Source organism: Diuraphis noxia, unplaced genomic scaffold (genome assembly GCF_037042655.1).
Source record: "Diuraphis noxia isolate RWA-SAM2 unplaced genomic scaffold, SU_Dnox_SAM2 contig0002, whole genome shotgun sequence".
Taxonomy (NCBI): domain Eukaryota; kingdom Metazoa; phylum Arthropoda; class Insecta; order Hemiptera; family Aphididae; genus Diuraphis; species Diuraphis noxia.
Genome location: NW_028301712.1, coordinates 76,149,941 through 76,176,222, shown reverse-complemented (window position 1 = coordinate 76,176,222; position 26,282 = coordinate 76,149,941). Strand labels below are relative to the sequence as shown.

Sequence of the window (26,282 nt, the reverse complement as noted above, 5' to 3'; positions counted from 1 at the left end):
AACTGTCAACTTCAGTAGAAGTCAATATGAATAATTAAATATGATATTAAATAAATGAATGATCATTGTGAAGGGTATATTATATATATTAATTACAACGGAAGTGAAGTTTGGATGAGCGTAGGAGTATTTAAAAAATATTCATATTTAGGACCTATTTTAATGGATAAGGAATGACTTGAGTCATAAGGAAATGTTATAGGTACTGGTTCTAAATAATATAAACTATAAAATATTAAATTAAGACTAAAGTATATCGATATATGGTATATCATTTAAACGATTCTTTGAATAGTCCTACATCATGACAATTTATGATATATTGTAATAAATCGAGTTCTTTCTACAATGAATACATGCAGTTTATCAATATTCAAAATTATCACGAAACAACTATATGAAGAATTAAATTAATTCAATTCAGAATTAATTTCTTTTTTAAATTATATCTAAACAATAGTATCTAAAGCCATTATTATAGATTAATATGGATATAATATTTACATAGTTGGTTTTTATAAATTATTTACCATAGAATTTTACAGTTTAAGATTAAATTTAATCCCATTGTTTAGTTTTGTGATTTTTAGGAAGTTAATCTTGTTTGGTATTTGATTGTAGATCCGGTCCCTGGAGTGCGATATATTATGGTTGTTGAATCACGCATATTCTGCGTATTCATACTCGAATAAAGAATATTAATTAACAACAAATTCTCCATCACTTGCATTTTTAGATACATATAATAATATACCACCATTCCAGTGCGTTGAAGCTTAAGTGACACGTAACAATAGGACTAAATTAAAAAAAGAAAGAAGCTTTCTAAAGAATTCCTTATTCGACAAAATATAACAAACATAATATATTATCTACCCATTATAAATATTAATCTTGTAGGTTTTTATTGTTTTTACTAACTTTAACGTTCCGTGAACTGTATTTATTAATTTATCATGAATTTTGATATATTTTCAATGTTGATTTGGAATTTTTAATATTCAAATATATTGATTGCACATACCATATTCTAAGAGCGTCTACTAAGTGTGTTGTTCAGATGATTGTCCCTTTGAATTGAACAATTATAATAATATTATATCGTCAATGATTGTGTTTTTAGAAATCTTCAATTCTATTTAAGTATCCAAATTACAATAAATACTTCAGTTGGTAATCGTTTTTAAATGAAATTCCGTCGGGAATCGTATTAATAATATTCTAAAAAAAGATTATCCCTGATGAACTGTGATCGTAATTAACTATCGCATTATACCACATCTAAAATAAACATAATAATATTATTTGCACGAAATTAAACTAATGATCGATTGTAGATATAGTAAATAATAAATTGACTTTCGTATTTATTGTTTTTAAAATAAAATTAACGACAGCGTAAACTCGTTTTCTTATTATATATCAATGGCAATGATTCATTGCCATCTGTGACTTCTCTGCATCTCATGTTGGTCGCAGTAAACCTACACGATGATATTATTATCAGTGATACGAATCGATGTGTTGCACAGCACATCTGCAGACCTCAGTTATATATTGCTGTTAAATTAAATTATTCAACTCGTTATTTTAAACTTAAAAATGGAAAATATTACTGTGAATAATTATACCTATTAGTACCTAATTATTATTATTATGTTTTAATGAATAGTAAATGTATATTAATATAATATTAAATACCTTTATAACGTTTTCTATTTAATTTTATTATGGTATTTTGTCAAAACGGCCAGGTAATGATGTGAAAAAAAGGTATTTTTTGATTATAATTTTTTTAATATACCTGATGAGCCTATTATAGTATGTATAATATTTTAATGTATTTTATAAATATAACAATTATTTACTTAACATTTCTTCATCATTTTATAAGGAGGCACCTTACAGAATATTTTCAATATTGTTCAACATTCTATTATGATGCAAGTGAGTTAATATTTTAACAATTATATACAAGCATAAATCATACAAACGTTGTAATTGTGTTTGATTTTTTTATAAAATAATTCTGTACGCAGCAGTGATGTGCCGTATATAATACCGCATTCGATACATATTGTGTAAATATTTTAGAAATTCACATCACTAAATAACAATTTATAGAATTTCCGGTTGTTTAAAAAACTACAATATTGAATACAAATAGGTCCTTTCTTGATTTATTTCTTTAAGCATAGTATAATAATATGTAAGATAAATAAATACATTATAAACAAAATGGCCGAGTCGTACTTGAAATAATATCGATTATTTATGGAGATTGGCGGCGTCTATATTCTATAATATATACAAAGTTATTATATTATGTATTTTGCGTGTATACTTATATATTAGGATATCTTTTATATATTGTTTATATACCTAATATACAATAACAATAATCATGCACATCGTTATAGACTGCATTTACAGCAATATAGGTAGGATAGATCATAAAGCATGCTCGCCCCTTTTTTTCTTTAATGAGAAGTTATGTATAGTATCCGATTTTTGGAATATTTAAATACCCCAAATAAAAGCATGTTTACATTTTATTTTCAAGAGTTTTTGTGCTATTTAAAAGAGTTTTCCGTGAAGATATAAACTTTTTCAGTTTTTCAGATTTTAATGGTCAATCACTCTGTAATTTGTATACTATATCATATTTACAAAAAGAATTCGGCACTGGAACACTTATAGGTACCTATTCCTACGCAGTTTATTCGATGTTGCTCGCATTGGATACGGTTTTGTCGAGATTGTACATTTTAGTATATTCATCATCTATATATTATTGTTTACATAAATCAAAAACTTACCATCATATGATATATTATGTCTGGATTGAAAAAAAAATGCTTTAATCCATTTTAATCCGAATTACTGTTACCGATCAGGAATCCGGTATTATTTTTTCAATGTTAAACCTACAGCCACGTATATAATATATTATACTTGAAATGTTTAAACCTTAAATTTTAGTTTTATTTTGACGATTTCCTAGTTTTTTGTATACCGAGCGATCGCTACATCGTTAGAAACATGTACGCATTTTTAAATATTATAATATTTTATACCTAAATACAATATAAGTAGGTATATTATGTTCAAAATATTGAATTTTACAAAAATCCGGCGAGAGAACACAGATGAAGTCTTTTTGAGTTTAAAAACGAATTACGAATTCCCAAATTTACCACGTTACAAGTATTATGGTACCTACACAAAGATTGTGACCAGTGTGACCGCAAACGCGAATGCGTATACCAAAATAATATATTATACATATTATATATAACACGTCCTCGAGTGCTCCATTATCTGCATTTATATAATAAGATAAGCCGGCGATACTTACAGAATACAATTATTATTATTATTATTAAATGAACCAATGTATAATATGTAATTCGATCGCCGAAATGGCATGATCATTCGAACGGAACACGTGCGATGCCTACCTATTTGGATGGCTATATCAAGTTTCCAAGACGTTTCTCCTGCTAAGCGATTAATTCTATTTAAATGTATCTGTGTTGCGTATGGGTGTCCGGTGATAATAAGTCCGTTTAAAATTGTTTCGGTCGGATTAATCGCCATCATTGCTACACAGTGATTAATCAACTGCATATAGCAATAATTCTAAACAACTCGCTGCGGTCATTTAAAGTATAATAATTATGTTGTGGTTAAATGGTTAATATTTCCAGTATTGAGTTACTATTAATTAATTAATTATTCGCTGTTATAATGTATATTATTATTATTGTTATTATTTTTTTTTATTGATCTTACATACAACCTGACTTCTTTGACCAGTTACAGGTATGGTGGTACAAAAGTTGGTTACAATAGGTGTATATAATGTTATCGTATTCTAATAAAGTAAGAACTAAGAACTAAAAAAGGTATACATAATTTTTAAATTGAGTTATATAAGTTAGTTGATCTTAGGAAGTTAAACACAATCATGATATTGTCCTCGGTTTCTGGTCCTAGTCTAGAGCGGTGCCAAGTGTCGCTTTCGATTCCGATCCTTTTTCTTGTTCATACTTGAAATATTCAGTTAATATTTGTTTCACAATGTATACAAGGTGTAACAGATAGAACTGACTTTTGCCTTTTGGAATAACTTTTGTTCAAATTAATATTTATTTTTATTTTTTGTTCATGAAGTCACCCATCGCTACATGTATAATACGTTTTTTTTATGTTTATTTATTAGTATTGAAAATAAAAATTAATTAATTTAATACAAAATCGTTTGGATAAATTTAAAATATGCTATTTGAGAATCTGATTCTCAAAACAATTTTGATGGTAAAAAGATTTATCTAAATCAAGAAATTTATTTTTTAGAATTTTTTTGTTAGATTAATTTGGAACACAACAACTTTTTAAAAAATAACGATTTTTGATAATTTGCTGACATGAGTATGTTTCTAAAAAATATTTACTTATCATATAATATCAATAATTTTTATCATACGATGAATTAGCATATTTTTTTTTTTTTTTTGGTCAGGTCTTCCTGTTACACTCTTTATTATTATTATATAAATTATTGTCGATTTCGATCAAACCGCTGGCAAATTAAAAATCACGAGATTTTAATAATATTAAAAAAAATTGCATGCGCATGAAGTATCATGAACATCTCTGTGAAGAAAATCGGAAACACACCAAATCGCATCGCCGGAAAACCGCGGTGGTTAATAATCCTGGGAGTTAGAGAACTCGCTATTACTGCAATTTTAGGGTTTTTCTTTTCATTCCGCGTTTTTAGGCGACAAACCAAAAATTACTCAAAACTGTAATAATATAATATAATGTGACTTATGAGCGTTGCTCTATCCTATATAGTATACACTTGAAAAAAAATCAATTTAAATTATCAGATAAAAAATACGCCCAAATACAAATGCGGCGAAACACCCCTGGCATACATTATATTATATCATTATTATTATTTGTATTTATATTTATATTTTGTTGATGCATTTCCCGAAACGAATGTGCGTATACTATAGTGGAGCTCGAGTAATGACGATCAGGACCGATTGTGCATGGCTTATATACATATAATCATAATAGTATATACATCTACGTCTATATATGACGTATATGTATTCCACAATGGTAAACACACCACTATTTTGTTTGTTTGTTCGTCAGCATAAATAATTACGCTACCGTCCGAGAATGCTGTTTCGGGCGTATATACATCGTACGGTTATGTATGTTATATAAATGCGCGATATAACAACAAAAAGGAAGAGCCGTTTGTGGCTTTTCCGCTCTGCAGGGCCGTCAGAGCTTTGTGTTTACTCGTTATATAATTTATTATGATTATTGTGAGAGTGTGTGTGTGTGTGTGCGACTCGCAAGTCGCCGGCCACGTATATATATAATATATACACGATACATAAATACGGACCACGGCGGCGACGACGACTACGATGACGATTATTATTTTATTTTTTACGTTTTTTAATTGCCAATTTCGAATTAACAACGATTATTCACTACACAGAAAATATAAATAACTTAGACACGAAATGCTGCAGCAATATTTTTATTAAGTGGTGAAGGGACGATAATAACAAGAAAAGGAAACGGAACTTTGCGTTGAACGTGTATCTATCTATATGTATTGTATATATTATGTACAGAGTGATTCACCAGGCACGGACGTCCTATATTTTTTCTTATAATGAATTCATTCAAATTCTGATTCTTAGATTTTTTTAAGTGGACTTCATTTAAAAATACTTAGAGATTTTTTTATGTAATGTCCTACGGTGAAAAAACTTTTTTCAAATAAGTATCACCTTTTTTTCCTGTTAATATTGTTAATCAGATGGCTTTTTTTAAACATTTTAAGATTTTTATCTCTATCATTTATATTTAAGATACATATCTTAGTCGAAATTCAATCGAGAAGTTTCTAAGAAAATTCACTGTGCGTACTAAGGATGTACGAGTAGGTCCGTGAAAATGGGTTTGGAAGTAATAATGGGGCTATGATGATTTGAACATTTTAATGGTATTATTATTCCATATAATTTATGAAAATTACCCAATAAATGTAATAACTAATACTATTACAGATCCAATGTTACACCATTGATTGAAAAAAAGTTTGTATCGCTCTTTAATTGGATTAAAAATTTAAATAATACTTCTTAAGTAGGCGTAGGTATACTTAAAAAATTCCAAAGTCAAAATCTTAATTAATTCATTGTTACAAAAAAAAATGTGATTGACGATCGTGCTTGGTGAATCACTCTGTATCTGCGGGTTTTTGCACTTATATTTTACTCCTCGGTCACGACCCTGCGATATATATGTATATATATATTAATATATTATATAGCATAAAGTGTAGAGTGACTTCCGGGTAAAAAGCCGGCGTTTTATAATGAGATTGTGTCGGCAGGATGCTGAAGCGCTAAAGCACGTTTTTAAACGCACTGAGCCGCGGACATTCGTATATTCTACTTGGACGCAGAGTCCTGCTTCTCCGCTGAAAAAATAAAAACAGCCACGACGAGGGTAAACGTATATTAACGATTCCACAACGCGCCCCAGGGAAATAAACATATACATATAAAAACATGTCCTGCGGGTGTAAGAATAGGAGGACTGGGGAATGGTAATTTATGTGCTATGACTCACCTACACGTTATGCTATACTACGTCTGCAGAGTGTCCGTATCACTCCGTCGTGTATAGATTTGTATGTCTATATATATTAGTAAGTTATCAATTTATCATATAGTACGTTATATTATATTTGACGGTATATTTTTTTTCCTTTCTTATATAATATTCACATCGATTTCGTTGTTCGGCCTGGCGATATTAGCCAAAACGATAATTGTGTGTAGGTGAGACGGGTGAACATTAAAATAATAAAGGTGGCAATCACGCGCACACCGCTCGGAGAATGCTTTTTTTTATTTTTCTTTATTCGGCCCACCCACACGGCCGACACACACCGTTCGCAATAATATCGGTCGGTCGGTCGTCGTCGTCGTCGTTTACGAACGCGATACACACGATTTACCGTCATTACGTTCTCGTATCTCGCGTATTATTTTATAATATAATATACATTTTACATAGAGAGACTTGAGCTGAATATCCACCCAGTGTACATGCACAACACGCGTAATTATTATTTCATTACTTACCCGAAAATAATGCGCTCGTGTTTATTATAATGCACCTAATAACGCGTTGTTTTCAGTGTTTTCACCGTTTCTACGTTATTATTATCTAATAATAATAATCATATAATATACACATTTATAGTCTGCACTCCGCAGCAGTCCGTCGTACCTATGATGTTTATAAACAACGCGCGTTTCGATATATCTCCCGCCACCGCCTCCTTCGAGCGGTCGGGCGACCTGTGTGGTCGAAAGACATTGTCACGAATCAACGGTACCTCTATATATAATATATAAATATATATATATATATGTGTGTGTGTGTACTTATTATATTTTATTATTAGTTATTACGTATACGATTCACCGTCGGCTGGGTCATTAGCGTGTGCTGCTCGTGTTATTATATAATATGCTTTTGCCCCACCGTTGCTGTGTGGGTACGCGATTATTATCGAGAAAAATAGTTGGACGCCACGAGAAAAACAGATCGACGGACATAGTGTGTGTGTCTGTATGTTCGTGTTTGAGAGAGATAAAACGGGATCTTCGACCATGGACCCGATAGAGAACAGCATAACATATTATTTCGTGTATATAATAATGAAACGCACGTATACCTACATAAACGCTATGAAAAAACCTCACATTGCTAGACATTTGGCGAGATAGAGGAATGGCAAAAACTATAAATTAACCGAAAATAAAAGGTCAATCATCTTCCCCCTTAGAGATTTCACCTGAAAACATGGACAGTTATAAACCGACTCAGAATTGAACATGTCTGTAATCTATAGTTTTCAGTCAACTAATGTTAAGTGAACAACCTCCTTCTGCAGCAACGCCTGTGGCGGAGAACTCTCAACCAAACATCTACTAGCTGAATAGCGCCAACTAGAAATAGAAATATATCCTCCAAGAAATTCATAGTTCTATTTTCTTCAATCAAGGCATTCATTCAAATCGTTGAATTTGATAACCACACACCTTAGATAAAATACTGGACAACAAAACGTAAACTTTTTTAAGGTTAAATTTGTATGTATATATTCAGTTAAAGTTTAACATTTGTTTGTCAAATAACATTACATTTTTACTCCAACTGCCTTTGAAGCATAGGACTTTGAGTCGATGGTATATAAAAAAAAAAGCGTATAATAGACATTATGATAAATTCCAACGAAAAATGCTTTCGTCGTGTGTACAGTGCAGTGCGCACTATATAATACATGACGTGTAGTAGTATAAACAAATTGACCGGCTTCCTGTTCCCGTGGTTCGACGGAGATTGGTGTTGATGTGTTTTTATCGAATCATATATTATACACTATTATTATGTGCACACTGGTCTGTATACGTGCTTGTGTGTGTGCAATTGAAACCCATTAGCTCCTCGGTTCTCATATTATTATTATTATTATTAAACATGCGGCTGCAACTCGTAAACACAGCGTGATGTGCTGGGGCCCTTACTATATAGTAGTAGATGGTAATATATTCTTATTTATTTTTTCTCTGGTCGCACACACGGTTGAGTATATTTCGTCGAGCAGCTACATTATAGTGCACCGTTGTCCTATTATAGGCGTGTACGATATACATATATAGTGATAATAATGTTAATATTATTATCGTAACGCGTGCAGTATAGGTATATATGTCTCTCCGTGGCTGGACCGGGTGAGAAAGACGACGACACGAACGACTACGCGGTCTTGTATCAATTGTATATTACACGTCGTACCTACATTAAGAATAATAATAATAAAAAAAATACTTAATAACAAATAATATTAAATTATACGACTAATGGTCTTCCGCAGGTTTTTGTCAATGTAGTCTTCGTGGACAGTCCCCCCAGTATACCTATAACACACGACGACACTCATCGGATCGCGTCTATTATACTTGTATATTAATAGTGTTTATTACTCACCTGAATATGTATACTCTTATGGTCTATAGACGCTGTATTTATATATATAAACAGTATACCTACAAAACTTATATTCTATATATTATCTGTCGGGTTACTCCACGAGTTTCTGTTGGGCTCGAAATCTGGAAGCCGATCCACTCGGTGGTCTGAAATATTCTAAGCATAAAAAATTGTCACTCATTTGTTAACATAATTTTCACATTTTTATGTTTTCAAAATATATTAAATGAATTAAGATTAAAACCGTTGTGATCGACCGTAGTGTTAACCTAGTAAAATATTAATTTTTACAATAATAATATTTTATACAAATATAATAACTTAAAATTAAAATATATTATGCTATATAGTTATAATTTATTTTAATCTTATAATCGACTCATTTTATGTAACTAATAAGATTTTAACCCCCCTAAAATGTAATCAAATCTCCACCAAAGTAGGTACTATATATTATACTTGCGGTTTTTGTAGAAAATTGACCAATGATGAATAAATTATATTTAAGCATGTGACTGAAATTATATAGACTATCAAAATTGTATGTCCGATTGGAAGTATATAAATTATATCTTACCTCATGAAGTTTGGCACTGATGAATTAAGTATAAATTCAATATATTTTTAAATGACAATGATTAAAGATTTTTAGATGAAACACCTTAAACATAAGAAGTGTACTAACATTCTGGATTTCAAACGTATACCTAGCTTGATACTATACAAATATTGCGTTGAACCTATAGACTCGTATAATATTAATATGCAGTATATTCGGTAGGTATACAAAGCCTTTTTTTTCATCAAATTGTTTGTATGAATAAAAATCACCGAGTGGGTTGAACCTTAGATAAATAGAATTCGTCATGTACTTTGTTGAACGCTTACCGAAAATGGCCAATTGTTAATGCGTAGTAAAATAATAATATAGAATAGTCGTTATTGCATAATAATATACGACGGTGTATAGTTTCATTGTACCTATATATAAGGCTTTTTTTCTGTGTGGGCTTCTCGTACATCGAAAAAAAATTTTTTTTTAAATAAACGTATACTTTATAACCAGCTGATATTCGCATTTCACAATTCCGTTTACAATAATACTATATGGACAAGAACGTATACCTATAGCCTATATATGCCGAAACGCGTCCATCGGTCTGTAATAGCATCTCTGCGTTATCTGTTCTCCGCGTCTTTGTACCCCCGATGCAAAGATAATTGGCATTGTTGGAAGACTCATCGCGACGAAGGTCTCTTCTCGCATTATGTATAACGGGATCGTCAAAATCGTTCATAAACAGTCAGCATTAAAAAATAAATCTAAAAAACGGATCTGTATTGTTCCTTTAAAGAGGAAACATTCAAAAAACGATTACGATCAATGTATAAAAGAACGTTTGTTTCCCCTCCAGATCAAGACGTTCTGCGCGCGTTATTATGTATGGGTAGGTACCGAGCAATACGCCTATTGATATTGTTGACGAATCCGTTTTTAAAAATTTACCGTGACAAAGGAGAATCTTGAATGCGTCCGGCTAATTCCCAACGCCCTTAATTGACTTGTTTTTTCGTTCTAAAACGATTAGCCTCATCGTATAATAATCTAATACTCATCATATACGATTTAATACACAATGGGCGACCTCGAACGCGTTTAGGGGAATCCGCGTAATACTCTCTTCATTCATTATTCGTGTGTACTAAATTATTATATTATTTAGGCGCGGGCACAGAGCGCATTAATAATATATAGGTAGGTACTTACGCTCTCGGCGCAGGGGTTTTGACATTTTGACTTATTAATGAACGAGGTATCTCGATATAATTGTGTTAAAGTCACGTATATTAGTAAGTATCAATATTGTCGGATAAACATCTGATCCGGCTAGTCGACGGTATAAGTCAATTCACACAAACCTATAATATAATATATGTTAATATGTATTACCTACCTATATACGTAAATATCATATCATACATGTGATGATATATCACACTATAACGCCACTCAGCTTCATAATCTAATATCATCATAATATTGTCAACTATGAAAATACTAATGTTTAACAAACAACTTTATTTATTAACAATAGTTTCATAAGTCAAAATCCATGACATTTTTCTACATACCTAGCCCATTATTAATTATATCTCAAAGACCAACATATTAAAAACTAATAACTATTTGTACCTTTAAAATTATATAAAACTCAACACCACTTAATAATTATACATACACATATTTATTATTTATAGCTGTATCAAATAACATGATTATATTTCACAAAATTACTTCATAAAAATATATGTTAATAACTTATTGTGGAACAACAAGTCAAAAGGTCAATACTATAAGAAGTAGAGCCCCTTTTTTCATTTTCAATTCTGCCTGCTCCCATCATACAACTAGTTCAGTGCAACTTATACATCGTCTTATCCTAAAGCAAGAGCTTATTTAATCTAATTTCATCATCGACCTTTTTATCTTGCTGTGAAGTAGTAAAGTCGCCAGACTTGTTATCTAGAATAGGTTTTCGCATTCCAGGTACAACCCGTTCTCGTGACCCCTACTACCTTGCTTCAGTGTCAAAAAATTATTTGGATGATGATCCTTTAAGGAGAGCTATATGCCTTTAGTTAATAGTCAAACTAGTTAAACATTTTTTCTAATTTAGGTTTTTGTTGCGTTAAATTTAATTTTCAGGAGCCTACTATGTACTACTGTATAATTTTAATTTATTGATATTCAATGTGTTATGTTTGGATATGTATATAAAAAAAAAAATGTTATAATGTATATTCATTAATTAGTAATATATATGGTAAAAGCTGTTTGGCGTTTAAAATAAAAATAAATAATAAAAAATTACTTTTCAAAACCGAATTACGACTGCTTTAATTCTATTTAAACATCTTCCTCAATACCAAGGTATTCGTTCAGATTCTATTTATCATCTCGTCTATACAACGCAGTATCTGCAGGTAAGAGAATATATTAATATACAATTATGTATCCAGGGTAATAAGATCATTATTGAGTAAGACAACGCAGATTCTGGTGTAAAGATGTGAAATAAATAATATTTATGAATCTATATTCACGATCCCGATTAATCGTAATAATATACAGGCTTAAATTCATAATAATAGTAAAGTCAGGATAGTACGGCTACTCCTAGCTCCATCAATTATTATTGGTTGAAAGTACTTGCCCGTAACATCTAGGTTAATATATTATTATAAGGTAAAGTCTCATTAATAGCAACGTACGAGCTTATTTTTGATTCATTACATACATTTATAGCTGGAATAATATTATTGACCGAATTCACTGATACGTCGACGGAATGTTTGATCGAAGGATATATAACATATACGTGGCGTTATAACATAATATAATATAACGATTTATTAAATGCAAATATATAATTACCTTATGTCTAAACGAGTTCGTATTATTATAAACCAGTGAACGCTCTGAATACCTACCGTCTACCGAATACTCTTTAGGTTGCTGAAATTCTGTCAAAAATTTCACTGAATTGTCATCATACTGTGTGACACGCGTTTATAGTAATCCGAAACTACCTTGGCCGTTGTACAAACGCTATACGCCTATAAAAACAAATTATTGTTATGTTAGTATATGGTCCGATTTATAAAACGATGATCGGATGGCATAATATTATAGTGCAAAAATCATACGTAAATCGCTAACGACGGATTTTTTTTTCTTTTACAGGTGCTTACTTACAAGTGTGTGGAAAGTCGCAAGAGACGTGTTGTCACGAAAACTCCGAACCACAACTGGTGACCGTGGGTAGAAGTATGTACGACGACAAACTGCAGACTTCGTTGAAAACCCTAAGCGGCATGTACAAAGAGAAAGCTGCGAAATTCGATGGTTTGTGTTTATACCTACAATATATAATATATGTATATATGTATATAAGTATATATTTGCGATTTTTGTACTAAACAAAAATATCCTATGCTGATTTACACATACGAATTTAATCTGAAATTCGCTATTTTATAATATATAGCGTTTTTACAATCGACGTATCGATCGTATTTATTTATTGATTTTTTCCCGACTATAGAGTACTTCAAAGATATGCTGAACAAGGCCAGGATGGGTTTCCACGACATGTTCAAAAAGACGTACGGAATGATGTACGAACAGAACTCGTACCTGTTCCAGGATCTGTTCCGGGACCTGGAAAAGTATTACGACGCTGGCAACACGAACATTGTCGAGGTGTTGGAAAACTTCTTCTCCGTTCTCTGTCAGAAAATGTTCACTGTCATGAACAGCCAATTTACGTTCGACGCCAAGTGAGTGATTTTTTTTTTTCATATACATTTTATCATTTTCATACGCATCATAATATATTGCTATAATATACCTTTAATATTATACGCATATATATTCAAACTATAGCTTTTCCCATTTGCGTCTCATACATAATATATGTCGACCTATATGCGTTTTATAATATTTTATGCGCTCTATATGTATAATGCATATATATTATACTTATATATATATACGATCGCGCGCGACAATATCTCTCGGAAAACTTTTTTTTTGTTTCTGCCTGAATGAACGGTTTCGCTATTGCGGTCGACTTGACACGAACTACTACCGATTTCGTAGATTTCCGTCACGTTTTCAAAAGTCCGTTCCGCTGCACGAGTTCCGTTCGGCAGCTATACAACTTTACGATAGGTATGTTTCATCAGTTTAACATTTCAGAGAGGTGCTACTGTCACAGCTGTGGTCAGGAAATCGAATTCCTCGTGTGGATAACACATACACACTAATGTATATTTACACAATAGCTATGGTATTTCGGACGACACAGTAGGGTGGTTTACAAAGGATACTCATCATCCTCGTTTATCCTTGTTCGTATTATTTCTAGATGTTTCGATTTGTTATGCCATGATAACATTATAATATAATGTATTTCTTCTGATGGTATGTACGCCTTTTTTTACATGATGAGACAACCTCTCCTTTTTTATAACGACAGTATTATATTTAACTGTATTTTATAGTCTGCTATATTTATCATTTAGCCTTATAGTTAAAACTTCAAGTTTTTATTGTTGTTTTTTTTTTATGCTCGGAGAGATTTTAAATATTAAAAAACGACAACTGCAGATTATAATACTGATTAGAGTAATTTTTTTTTATTTCATTCAATATATTGTATGGTCTATATTATACCTATGTAAAATACATAGGCATTTCTTCTGTAATTTGGGGGGGGGGGATTGTAATAGACATATTATCCCTCTAAATTTGTCGTATAAAAAACTAGGCTAAATTTTTATACAAAAAATTGTTTTAGTTTAGAAGGTACTTAATATTAAAACGTAAAATTTTAAAATATAGTCTGAAAGGAAACTATATGCAAAAAGAATACCTATATCGGCCAGATTTGTATACATTTTTTGGATCTGCTTCAATTGTCTGAATAATAAAAAAAAATGAATAAATAACAATAATATTAACATTAATTATCCGTTAAGGTTGATTAGCTACGTTTTTATAACACTGTTCGATTGTGTTATCCGCAGGTATTTGGTGTGCGTCAGCGAGAGCATGTCGGAGGTAGCACCCTTTGGTGACGTGCCAGACAAACTTTCAGCGCCGCTGAAAAGGTCATTTGTCGCTTCCAGAACGTACGTCCAGGCACTGAAAATAGCCGGTGACATTTTGGCCAACATAAACAAGGTTCGTGTTACATTGTGGACGTATTATATGTTTTGTATAGTTAATTATATATATTAAGATTTAACACCCATTATATTATAATTTAGTATATAATAATATTTACCAAAGAGCATTGGCAGTATAATCAGGAGCATTCATAATATCCGGGACTTGGATAATTTTGGTTTTAAAACGCAAAAAACGTTAAAAAATATTAATGATGGCTCAACGTAAATGCATAATTACTAATTAGCTTTGAGGGGGTACATGCCTAAATATTGTAGTTAATCATAATAATACGTACATTATATAATATATATAAACTCATCTATACCAGTAAATGATATATGTCTTATATATGTTTTATATGTATATAAAAATATAATTGATTATTTTATTGGAATCTTCGAGTAGGATAACTGCTGTTTTACAAAATAAAACTGATTGCCGCATTAGAGAAAGAGAGGGCAGGCGTGCTATTAAATTTAACCAACAATAACTATCTACACTTCCGTGGTTTCTCGACAGGTATACTAATATTCGATCGATTTTAAATTTTACAGATGGCGCCCACCCAAGAGTGTTTGGTTGGTTTCACCAGAATGACCCAATGTCCGGCTTGCAGAGGACTGCAGGACAGCAAAGCCTGTAACGGATATTGTTTAAACGTCATGAAGGGATGTCTTGCGTATCACTCGCAGCTCGATCAAGACTGGAATGCATTTTTGGGTAAGTCATCGGATAATAGTTTTTTTTTTTTTAATATCGATTTCGATATACATACAACATAACGATTTTCCATTAACAGATATCATGGAGAAAGTGAAAAAACGTCTACTAGGACCATTCAACATCGAACTGGTCGTGATACCGATCAACGTGAAAATATCCGAAGGAATTATGAACTTCCAAGAGAATTCTCAGAAGGTTTCGCAAAAGGTATAATAATGGCAAAATAATATAGTTATATACATATCTGTATTTAGTAACCCGTTTAACTAAAAATTTAAAAAAAAATTTGCACTACAGTCTTTATTATATTCCCTGCAAAGTCACACCGAATCGGGATTCCCATGTTCAATATATCAATAACCAAGTTAAATAACATTTTGTGTGCGATACATCTTTTGTGATTTTCTTTGCAAGATAAGAAAAACGACTATTTTGGTAAAGATTACAAAAAGGGGGTGGGGAATCTAAATGCGACTTGTGATGATAATGTGTGTATACTCAACCGTAACCGGCGTAACCCTGTGTAGGTATAAAGTAAAAGTCTTCGGATGTATATTCCCTTATAAAATAATAGCAGTTTGCGTTGAACTTTCCTACTACGACTTCGACCCTCTTCTCTCCCCATACTAACCACGAGAAAATAATACGTAATGTAATACATGTATATTATTGATCAGAAACCGTGTTAATGGTATCATCATTCTGTTGGTGTCTAACAGGTGTTCGCCAACTGCGGTAAACCGACGTTGGAACCGTCACGCCGGCGCCGTCGCCGCCGCGACGTGTTGTACAATGGCGACGACTACTACGACTATCAACAAGGACGGGTGATGAACGACGGCAAGAACAAGGACGCCGGTGAGGACGGCGAGGACGACGACGACGACGAGGACGACGAAGACGACGAATACGACGAGGTGAAACCGGCGGTGCCGACCCAGCCCAGAAACGAGAAAAAAGAAAACGTCCCGGAAGAGGGCGGCGAACGAAAGAATAAGCAGCAACAACTGCCGCAGAGGAAGAACAAGAACAATAACGGACCTAAGAACGGCGCCGGAAGTGGTGGAAACAAGAACAGGAAAAAGAACAACAAGAACAACGGTCTCGAAGACGAAGAAGAAGACCAAGGAGGTCCAGCTTTCGCGTTCCACAGGCTGCTCAAGGACATCGGCACCCACGTGTCGTCTACGAAAAACTTCTGGAAGAGGTTGCCGTACGAGGTGTGCAACAACGATGTGGCCGTGATCGAGACTGTCCAGAACTCCAGTTGCTGGAACGGATCTGCATTGGCCAGGTAATTATAAATCATTATTTCAAGTCGGGTTAGTTTGGGTCAGGTAAAATAATAATATATTACCAGTTTTTGGACGATTTATTTTATAAATAAAAAGACGAATTATACAATAACCCACTATCAATTTGATCTGTTCGTTGATAAAAAAAAAAAAAAAAATAATGAAAATAATAAATACATTCCTCGCTCCGCTCAGTCCGCTCAGAATATAAATTCACTGCCAGAAAAAAACAAGATAACTTCGTAAAACCATAAAATGTACTAAAAATTGGGTTACAATACTTGTTCCTGTAATACATCCGCTTTGAAAAACTGTCAAGATATACGATCGACTTGGAATCCCCCAGTGATTTATTTACATATAATATCAAACGTATATTATGGCTTGGTGTCTCGAATTATTATATGCATAAAGATTCCATGAAATATATTCGTGAAAACCACATTGAAAAACAAAATATACAAATTGCAAAAAAACGGAAGAAACAGTTAGCTCCGTTTAAATTTTAATATTCTAAATTAAACTATAAACAACTGTAAATAATATAACCTTTGGCTTTCACGGCTAACTAATTTTTCCGTGTTCCTCGTTGATTAACACACAATACAAGAACTTTAGTGTTTTGGATGTCTTCTTTAATTTCTGCCATCACACCGCCATGTGATCGGCGACAAATGTCGAATTTTAGCCCATTTACCCAGCTTACACCTCACAACGAGAAGTTAAATGTACTGACGGTGATTTTATTTTGGTGAAATTTTTCAGCTACGGCAAGGAGGTGATGAGGGATGGCATCAAGAACCAGAAGAGGAATCCCGAGGTGCCGGTGGATGTGACGCGGCCGAGCAGCCTGCTCAACGAACAGGTGTACGCGCTCAGGGCCCTGATCAACCTGCTCAAGAACGCGTACCAGGGGCTGGACGTTGAGTGGGACATGGAGGAGGTGTTCCACGGCGGCGAGTCGAGTGGCGCCGGAGCGATAGCGTCGTCGGGCGACGGTTCCGGCGACGAGGATTCAGACTCCGGCGGCGGCTACATGTCCTCTACGCCTCCGCCGCCGCCGCCACCACCGGCGGGCGGAAACGGCGCAGCCACGACGGCCACCAACGCGGCCGGTACGACGACGCCCTCGCCGACACGGACGGCCACAGACCCGTCCGACGGAGGAGATGGTTCCGGATCAAGCGCCGGCCACAAGGCCAAACCGACGCTCCAAAAGGCGCTGGTCACGTACCTGTTGCCAGTCGTCGCCGTCTGGTTCGGCGGCTCGTTCCTCGAGTGGATTCTGTGAGCGGGCAAACGATATTGTCCGTCGCGGTTTTTCTATATATTTTATTATTTTTTTTTTAACTCTTGTCGTTCTCGGACGGTGCCATAAATGATGAAGAAAAAAACAACAACAAAAAAACGTTCAGCGCGTGTTGTTTGACTGTGATAATTTTTTTCTTTTCGTGTACAAATTTATTCGTTAAGTATAGCGTAATCGCGTGTATGTGGCCCGGCGCGACTACCTCAATTCCTCGTAGTCATCCTCGGATGGCACACGGGCCGGCCCTAGACTTCACTCGAGTAACCTGTAACCAGAGAGTCTTCATCGAAAGTATAATATAAAATTAACAGTGACGTTACTTTATAAATGGTAGTTTGTTATGTACGACTACACATAATACCTAACATCGTACGTAAGACACTAACATAATATTATTGATTATAATTTATTGTTATTGTAATGTATTCGTTTTAGTTTTAATCGTAATATAAGTGTAATATTATATTATATTCAAATATCTCATAGTGCAGCTCATAATTGGTTGTTAACATTGTTATGGTTAAGAATTTAATAAACGTATAAATCCCGATAGATAGTAGATACGTTACACACTCGATACGCCGACATTACAACGTATATGATATTATTATCATTTTTATAAATTTATTTTAAATTACCATGTTTTTAACTGTAATGCATTGGGTCCCAAAACTCTTTCGGTCATACAAAGGTATTTGACTTGCACCACCTCCTGTTGGTGTATTTTGTTTATGATGATTTTTTTTATTTGTTTTAATTTGTAAGTGAATTAGTCTAGTCAACATTCTCATAAATTGTAAAAATGTAGTAAACAAAGGAAAAATGTACAATATCGATTTTCATTTATACAATTTTTTTTCTTTAATATAATACATTTTTTTAAATTTTGTTGGATAAATATATTTTTGTAATACATTATTGTTTTATACATAAACATATGTGATTTAAAAATAATCTTATGTGCATAATATCATAAATATTTGTACAAACATATTATTGTCTGTCTTTCTACAAAAGAAGGGTCCATGTTTCGTTGGTTAGGTCCTTATTTAATACTAATTTATAAGTAAATTAAATTAAAATAAAACTTTTTTGTCATAAGTTTACTTGTAATGTAATTATGTACTTATATCATGTATATAAATAATTTATAATTAAATACAAAAATATTAATTAAAAAGAAACTTTACATTGCATTTGTGTTGTGAAAAATAATAGCATTTCAAATGTGTCATCAGGAAACTGGAAAATAGTATTTTAGCGACATAAACATACGAAACAGTCGCCCTAGGTCAATAGGATGTTTTTCAGAGAGCAGAAAACACATAAAAAAACTTGAGGATTCTCAGCAGCAGATAAAGTATACAGGATTCAGCTACAGAAGGCCAACCATTTGTGTGGTATGCCTTAAAGCGTTATGTTAGAATGGACAATTCTGAGTTTTAGCTCCATTCATTTGCTTGGCTTCCACTAGTTTGAGTTCGAGAACCTGTAAAAAAAATTATATTTGACACAATAAATAAAGATTTAAACGGACATGACTTACATGTACTTTTCTCATCAGATCTCCGACGATATCGCCAACTCTAGCCAATTTAGTGGGTGGTGAATGAAATACAACATTTCCACTTAAACCTAAACAAATTTGATAATAGCACATTCAATATAGTTTCAACAAATATATTTTAGATTAATTTACTTTTTGTATGACTTTTTGGAGTGTTATCTGCTGAAGATGACAGTCTATTGTCTACTGCCGCCCTGAAACTGCTACACCGCCTAACAGCAGCTGCAGCTTGAGATTCGTTCATTTCAGGATTTAATTTGCGCTCTTTACTTTGAATTTCTTGCTTTAGTTCTGAAAACAAATGTATTGAGGTCATAACACAATAATTTGATGTTGAGCAAATTAATTATACATAATACCTATTTTATTCACTGTTTAAAATTGGATGGTTTTAATTATATCAAATACTATGTACGATAATAATGAGAACTCATCAACATTTTTAGATATTATGGTCTGTGTCAATTAATTTCACAAGTGGTTGTTTATACATCTTACAATACAATATATTATTATATTTTAAAGGAATTTGTATACACAACCACTAGAGAAATTGTAAGCTATGTCACCCAGTATACTATATAAAAAGAATAATTTTGGATATGAAATGTATTTTTATTTTTTATTTTTTATTTTTTTGTATCAGAACTACAAAAAAAGTTATTCAAATTTTAAAAACATAAAAATAATTGATTTAAAAACAATAAGAACTTTTTTTGTATAAGTGATATCAAAATATAAAAACAATATTTCACAGATAATGTTCTCAACTAAATAGTATATTAATTTGGAGTCTGTAGCTATCACTACAGCATGAGTGGTCCTATTCTGCACAAAACAGTTTTTGTTATTTTTTGTTGTACATTTATTAGACAGAGACAATACATGAGAATGTAGTGTTCTCTTAATATTAAGTTTTCTATACTCTCGTAAATAGTATTTGATTATAAACAATATAACTATTTTTGATGAACAAAAATCTTACTAACGATGTGTTTACAGAAATAATTTCCAGAATAGTACAGTTTTTGTGATACAATAACACAATCAATATCATTTTGTTAACAAGTAAACTAGATTGTAATGACAATTTACATTGTATCCATTACATTTATTTGTTTATTTTTTTTTTTAGGGAAGGTATTTTCCAATAAAAAATAAAGACAAATTGAAATGTAAATCAAAATAAATGATAAATAATAAATATTGATAACATAATAAATTATATTAGTAAAATATAAATAAAGCTTGACAAATTGAGAATGGCAGACGAGACTGCAATAGGCCAATACAATTATAAATTAAATACAATAATATTTTTGTTTAACTAAATTAATATTATATAGTCAATAATATTCAATTAAAAAATTCTGTATGATTCAAGAACTTAATTATTTACAAATTATAATCATATATTTTTAAGAAAGTTTTACAGTTTATCTGTTCATTCATTTGTATTAAATTAATAGATATTAATTATATAACTACAATTAATATTTTATGGTAAGAAAATATGACAAGTTACTGTCTGACTTACCACTAATTTCATCTTTTAACCTTTGGACCATTGCTTGCAAACTTTCTTTTTCATCAAGTTCTACTTCAAGAAGTGCATTTCGTTCAATTGCATCATTCATTTTAGTTTCAAAATCTCCTAAAGATGCACAAGTTTCCCTGTAAAATAAAAAAAATAGATTATTTATTCAGGTAGCATGATAGAAATATTTATATAACAAAATTATTCAATTTAAAACATCAAGACAATAAATAAATTATATTTCTAATTAATTTTTACAAAAAATAAAATTCTGCTTAAAATAGGATCTTTGCACAATATTCATTTTATCTCGGCCCTCCTGCTACATAGGCAAAACGTATTCGCGCATTTATATTTTTTGAGTTTTTTTACAGTAAAATTACTCATTAAAAAAATGAAAGAAAATAATATTTTTGTGGGCACCAATGATATTTATTTGTCTAGATAATATAGCCTCAAATCAATTTATATCCATTTAAAATAATTATTTTTTACTCTTTTTTTTTTAAACAGAAATTAATAAAATCTAAAACCGATATAATTCTAAAAAATATTATGTGCTATAACTTTTGTAATAGTTATTTCAACTTTAAGATTACTCAAAAACCATTAAAAAAAACTATTTTACTTAATATGTTATGAATTTTATCTGTTGCGTGTGGGTCAGATGAAAAACAAATATTACAATAATATTTTCTGATGCCTAATCTCAAAATGGTACAGCACAGCATTAAAAATAAAATGTATACAGGTAAGTCACTTATTTTATGAAACTAATCAAATAATTGTTGTTATTTTAAAAGTAATTAATTTTTTAGATTCAAATAAATATTTTTTTATTACTTTTGATAATATATCTATTATAATACATTTTTTATTTATATCAGTTGGTTATAGATGAGTTATGGAAGTACTTACTAATGTAATAATATCTAATAGTAGTAAATATAATTATAATAGCAAGATTAACACAACAAAACATTAGTTGGCAAAGATGTAAAATTGTAACAGTAATGAGTTATAAATAATTAAAAAGTAGCAGAATGAAAATAAAAATGGGCAATTATTCAATTATTGACAACAATTATTTGTCATCAATAACAATATACATATATATTCAATCATTAATTGTTGGAGATCAAAAATAAAACTTATGCTATACTAGTATACTTTTAACAATCAATTTACTTATTGTAATATTAAGTCATAGCTGTTAATGTACTCAGAAGAAAAAATAATTTAACGAAAGCAGATTATTAGAAAAATTATTATTTTCCTCATATTGACTACCTCCTAATGTTATGAGTTATGACCATCTGCCTCAAACAATTCCATTTGATTCAATTATCATTTTTCTTATCTAATGGGCCTTTGATTTCATATTCTTATTTTTCAACTTAACTAATATACACACTAACACACTTCTTGTGGTTAGAATTATATAATTCATATGAGTCAATTATTGCAGTCCATTGATTCATAAAATATAATATAATTTTATTAAGACTATCAGCCTTTAGTTAAGATAATGTTAAAGTATATTGAAAATATACTGTAATAAAATAATGTATTGAAAATCTATTCTTAAATAATAATATAACACAATTACTTTCATCTAATATTATAAAATTATTAAGAGGGCGCTACACTCGCATGTGTTCTCTGTCTAACAAGCACAAAAACATACCATATTTTGTACGTTCAGAATAATATATTTAACTCGGGTAGGTCTAATATAGGACTGAATTGACCTATTATTGAATGTAGAAGTAAGAATATAATTTAGTGAACCTCTTAAGTTTTTTTTTAAATTTATATATTTAAGCAAATTATGAATATTTTAAAATGCACATACAATTTACAATTTAAAAACCTATGAGGTTAACTAGATTATATATTTTTTACTTTTAAATTTGATAAGAGGTCATTCTAATAATCATATCACAATATCAGAGTTAAATAAAAATTATTCAGTACATATAATTTGTCAAGTTACACATTTGTAAGATGGAGACAGCACATGTGAGTTAAGCGTCCTCTTAAACTGTACTGAAATATAAATATATTTATAGATACCTAATGATAATTGATTAAAATCTAACAAACCTTTGTGATTTTTCTAAGTCTTCAGTTTTCTGTTCCAACTCTCTGATGTATTTTACATAGTTTGTTTCTCTTTCGTGAAAATGGATAGCCTCCTCTTGTAAACTATGTATTTGGTTCATTAGATTTTGTTGCTCTTCACGGTTTTTAGACTATAAGGCATAAACCAATTAAAACAATTACTTGTTTGTCATAAATATTTTGAACACTGGATGAGCAATGGGCCTTTATTCAAATCAAAATAGCCAACATAGGAATTCATATTAAACTAAGCCAAATGTATAATTAATAAATAACAAAATCTTTTCTAATCATGAACATACCCTTAATGTATCGAGATCAAATTGTAATTGATTGTTTTTTGATTTAAGCTCCTTGTTGTTTTTTTCCAAATGCTCAACATCCATTTCCAATTCATGTTCCAGTGACTGAGACTGTTCTCGAAAATCATCGTATTCTTTTTCCAGAGCTTTGAACTTCTCCTTCCAGTCTTCATTGTCCGTTTCATTTTGATCAGTCATTGTTTCTTGATAATAACAACCGTTCGAAGTGCCAACCGTATTATGACCTAACTAGTCAGATTTTGAATGTACCTAAATACCGAACGTCCAATTGGATAGATAAACTAACCTTGTTTTCAGAACGACAGAAAAAGACCACAATGCAATTAGGTACTGGCGATGAAACGGTTGTTTAATCGTCTATCGTCCTACAAGCAGCTGATGTGTTCCTTGTTTCCAAAGCCCAGTACAGTTTCCAATATTCTCCTCCGAACCACCGCCTCGTCCAGTGATTGACTCCCAGTGAAGAGTGAGTGATCTACTTCTTAGCACAGATTAATTCGCATTCGAAACTTCAAAAGTCGAAAGTTCTCACTTAACAATTCTAATCAACGACCGTAATCAATTTCTGAACGAAATCGGCGGACAATCACAATAATATTGCGCTACCACAACACAGTCAATCCGAATAATAGAAAGTGCTCTGTGTGACTGTCAGTCTGTGTAACGTTATCAGTTGCAGCTGAGGAATGTGTTTCTGGTTTCAAAACATTGACACGAAATATTCGATGTGACGAAACGATTGTCGGCAAGAGCGCACGAATGAACGATAGTTTGGGAATTAGGTAACCAGTAACTGCTGGTAATTATTGGTGGTTACTCGCGGGTTTTACGAAACGTTCCGTTCCGGTCGAACGGTTACCGCGGCACTGTAGTGGGAGTCACTGGTACCAAAATAATCGTGCGCAGTGTGGCCACGGTTTAAATTTCCGTGTACTCGTTGGCACGATGATGTTCAGTAAAAGGATAATCACTCAGCATTGAACTCCAAAATTATTACGCTACGATGTATTAACTACAAAGTACAAACAATTTCTAAAAAATTATACTTTAATATTTCTCTATCCACCAGTTAATACTTCCAAACTTTGTAAAAAAAATCTCAAATTTATACTTATTGTTTTATTATATTACAGATTGTAAATGCATTTATTTATAAAAATAAATAAAAAAATTATATGTATTATATACAACATACATATTAACATACTAATTATTTTCGCCCTATTTACCTATAATAGATAATAGATATAATTATTTGTAAGTTTTTTGTACTGTAATGTGATAAAATACATATAGGTGATATTGTGATATTAATATAATTAGTATAATATAATATTATTATGTGTGAATTCAGTCTGAATTGTGAATAGTATCTACTGATGTATGAACAATGAACAAAATGCACTCCGGACAGCTATGCCCATAAAAGACCTATCCATAACGCCACATTATATGATCATAATATTATTAATTATTATGACATTAATTAGTTATAATACTATCTATAATTAAACAACTATTAATTAGTTATTAACAGACTTTTTAAAGTAAAATCGAACTAAGCAACTAACCAAATACAGTGCCGCAACTACACATTACGGGAATAATGTGCAAATCATAATTTGGGGCCTACATTTTATTTTCAAACAATTATGTTAACTGGTGATTATATTATGGAGGTAGTCTAGTAAATATTTGATTATAATCGTCTTAAAATGTTTTATAGACATGTTATTAATAGTTTTTCACATTATTATACAGAAAAGTGTTATGAAAAAATATGATATATTACTACAGAATGTCAGAATACCTGTAGACCGTAGTTTTACTTGAACAAAATTTTTTTAATCAAATTTTTAGTAAAATAATTATAAAAGTTGCATCATTTAATTAATTTTATGGATAATGCACATGAACAATAACTGTCACTTGTCAGCAAAAGATATTGACAAAATAATATTATGTTGTAACTTGTAAGTACCTGAAATTTGAACTCAGTTATAAAATATAAATAGCTAAACAAAAACAAAAATTAAATTATTTAATTCTATGATTGTAATGATTATATATTTATATAATTGTAATAATTGTATAATTTTTATAAAAATATCATCATAGTATAACTTCAACATATTTTTAAATCAAATTTTGGCCACTGCCATCAGGCAACAAGTGAATACTGAACAGTTAGGTATGATATTTAATTACAATAATAAATATTTAGTATCAAATTGGTTTTCTTTTATTCTTCATTTCACTTCAATTTTCCATAGCTCCAACTTTACAATTAATTTTAGCACATCAATCTGGGGGCCGATGTGCAATGCACACCCAGTAGTTGCAGCACTGAGCAACAGAGCAAGTACTTATAAGGTTGAACAATTTAAAATTAAAAGTGATAACAGTTAACAGGATTAAACAGTACTTACTTGTTTATTGCTTAGTCACACTACTCACACTTTACCGCTGGATGCGGTATACCTATATTTTACTATATGTATAATATTTTATAATATTTGCATATTTATTTTGTTTACTTCAAATGTATTACAT

The 26,282-nt window shown here is 31.3% G+C and overlaps 2 protein-coding genes across 4 annotated transcripts in view; one reads left to right on the top strand and one right to left on the bottom strand.

Annotated features, from left to right (window-relative positions):
* LOC107168631 (glypican-6-like) overlaps positions 1–19,362 on the top strand; it is a 61,180-nt gene extending 41,818 nt beyond the window's left edge. The window contains exons 2-8 of the mRNA XM_015518117.2: positions 12,860–13,021; positions 13,221–13,455; positions 14,707–14,863; positions 15,406–15,571; positions 15,651–15,781; positions 16,294–16,868; positions 17,635–19,362. Coding sequence (XP_015373603.2) covers positions 12,860–13,021; positions 13,221–13,455; positions 14,707–14,863; positions 15,406–15,571; positions 15,651–15,781; positions 16,294–16,868; positions 17,635–18,160 — 1,952 coding nt within the window. The 3' untranslated portion in view covers positions 18,161–19,362. The remainder of the gene's footprint in view (positions 1–12,859; positions 13,022–13,220; positions 13,456–14,706; positions 14,864–15,405; positions 15,572–15,650; positions 15,782–16,293; positions 16,869–17,634) is intronic.
* Positions 19,015–24,513, bottom strand: nudE (Nuclear distribution protein nudE). Of its 3 annotated transcripts, none has more exons than XM_015518116.2 (7): positions 24,016–24,513; positions 23,709–23,957; positions 23,389–23,537; positions 21,283–21,419; positions 19,878–20,036; positions 19,725–19,813; positions 19,015–19,667 (listed from the first exon to the last, which is right to left on the bottom strand). In XM_015518116.2, exons 2-7 carry the CDS (start codon positions 23,904–23,906, stop codon positions 19,599–19,601), a joined length of 801 nt encoding a protein of 266 aa, XP_015373602.1. In that variant the 5' UTR covers positions 23,907–23,957; positions 24,016–24,513; the 3' UTR covers positions 19,015–19,598. The 3 variants fall into 3 exon arrangements, with proteins under 3 accessions (XP_015373602.1, XP_015373601.1, XP_089075469.1); XM_015518115.2 differs by having other exon boundaries at positions 23,709–23,953; XM_089219343.1 differs by having other exon boundaries at positions 23,709–24,513.
* Positions 24,514–26,282: the final 1,769 nt, after the last annotated feature.

What these genes read in the sequence shown, in the direction of transcription:
- nudE (XM_089219343.1), bottom strand. Translation starts at nt 23,906, where the DNA reads ATGACTGATCAAAATGAAACGGACAATGAAGACTGGAAGGAGAAGTTC. An exon ending in GACTTAGAAAAATCACAAAG is followed by an intron (nt 21,420 to 23,388) that starts GTTTGTTAGATT and finishes TTTATTTTACAG; the next exon opens with GGAAACTTGTGCATCTTTAG. An exon ending in TCCAAAAAGTCATACAAAAA is followed by an intron (nt 19,814 to 19,877) that starts GTAAATTAATCT and finishes AAATTTGTTTAG; the next exon opens with GTTTAAGTGGAAATGTTGTA.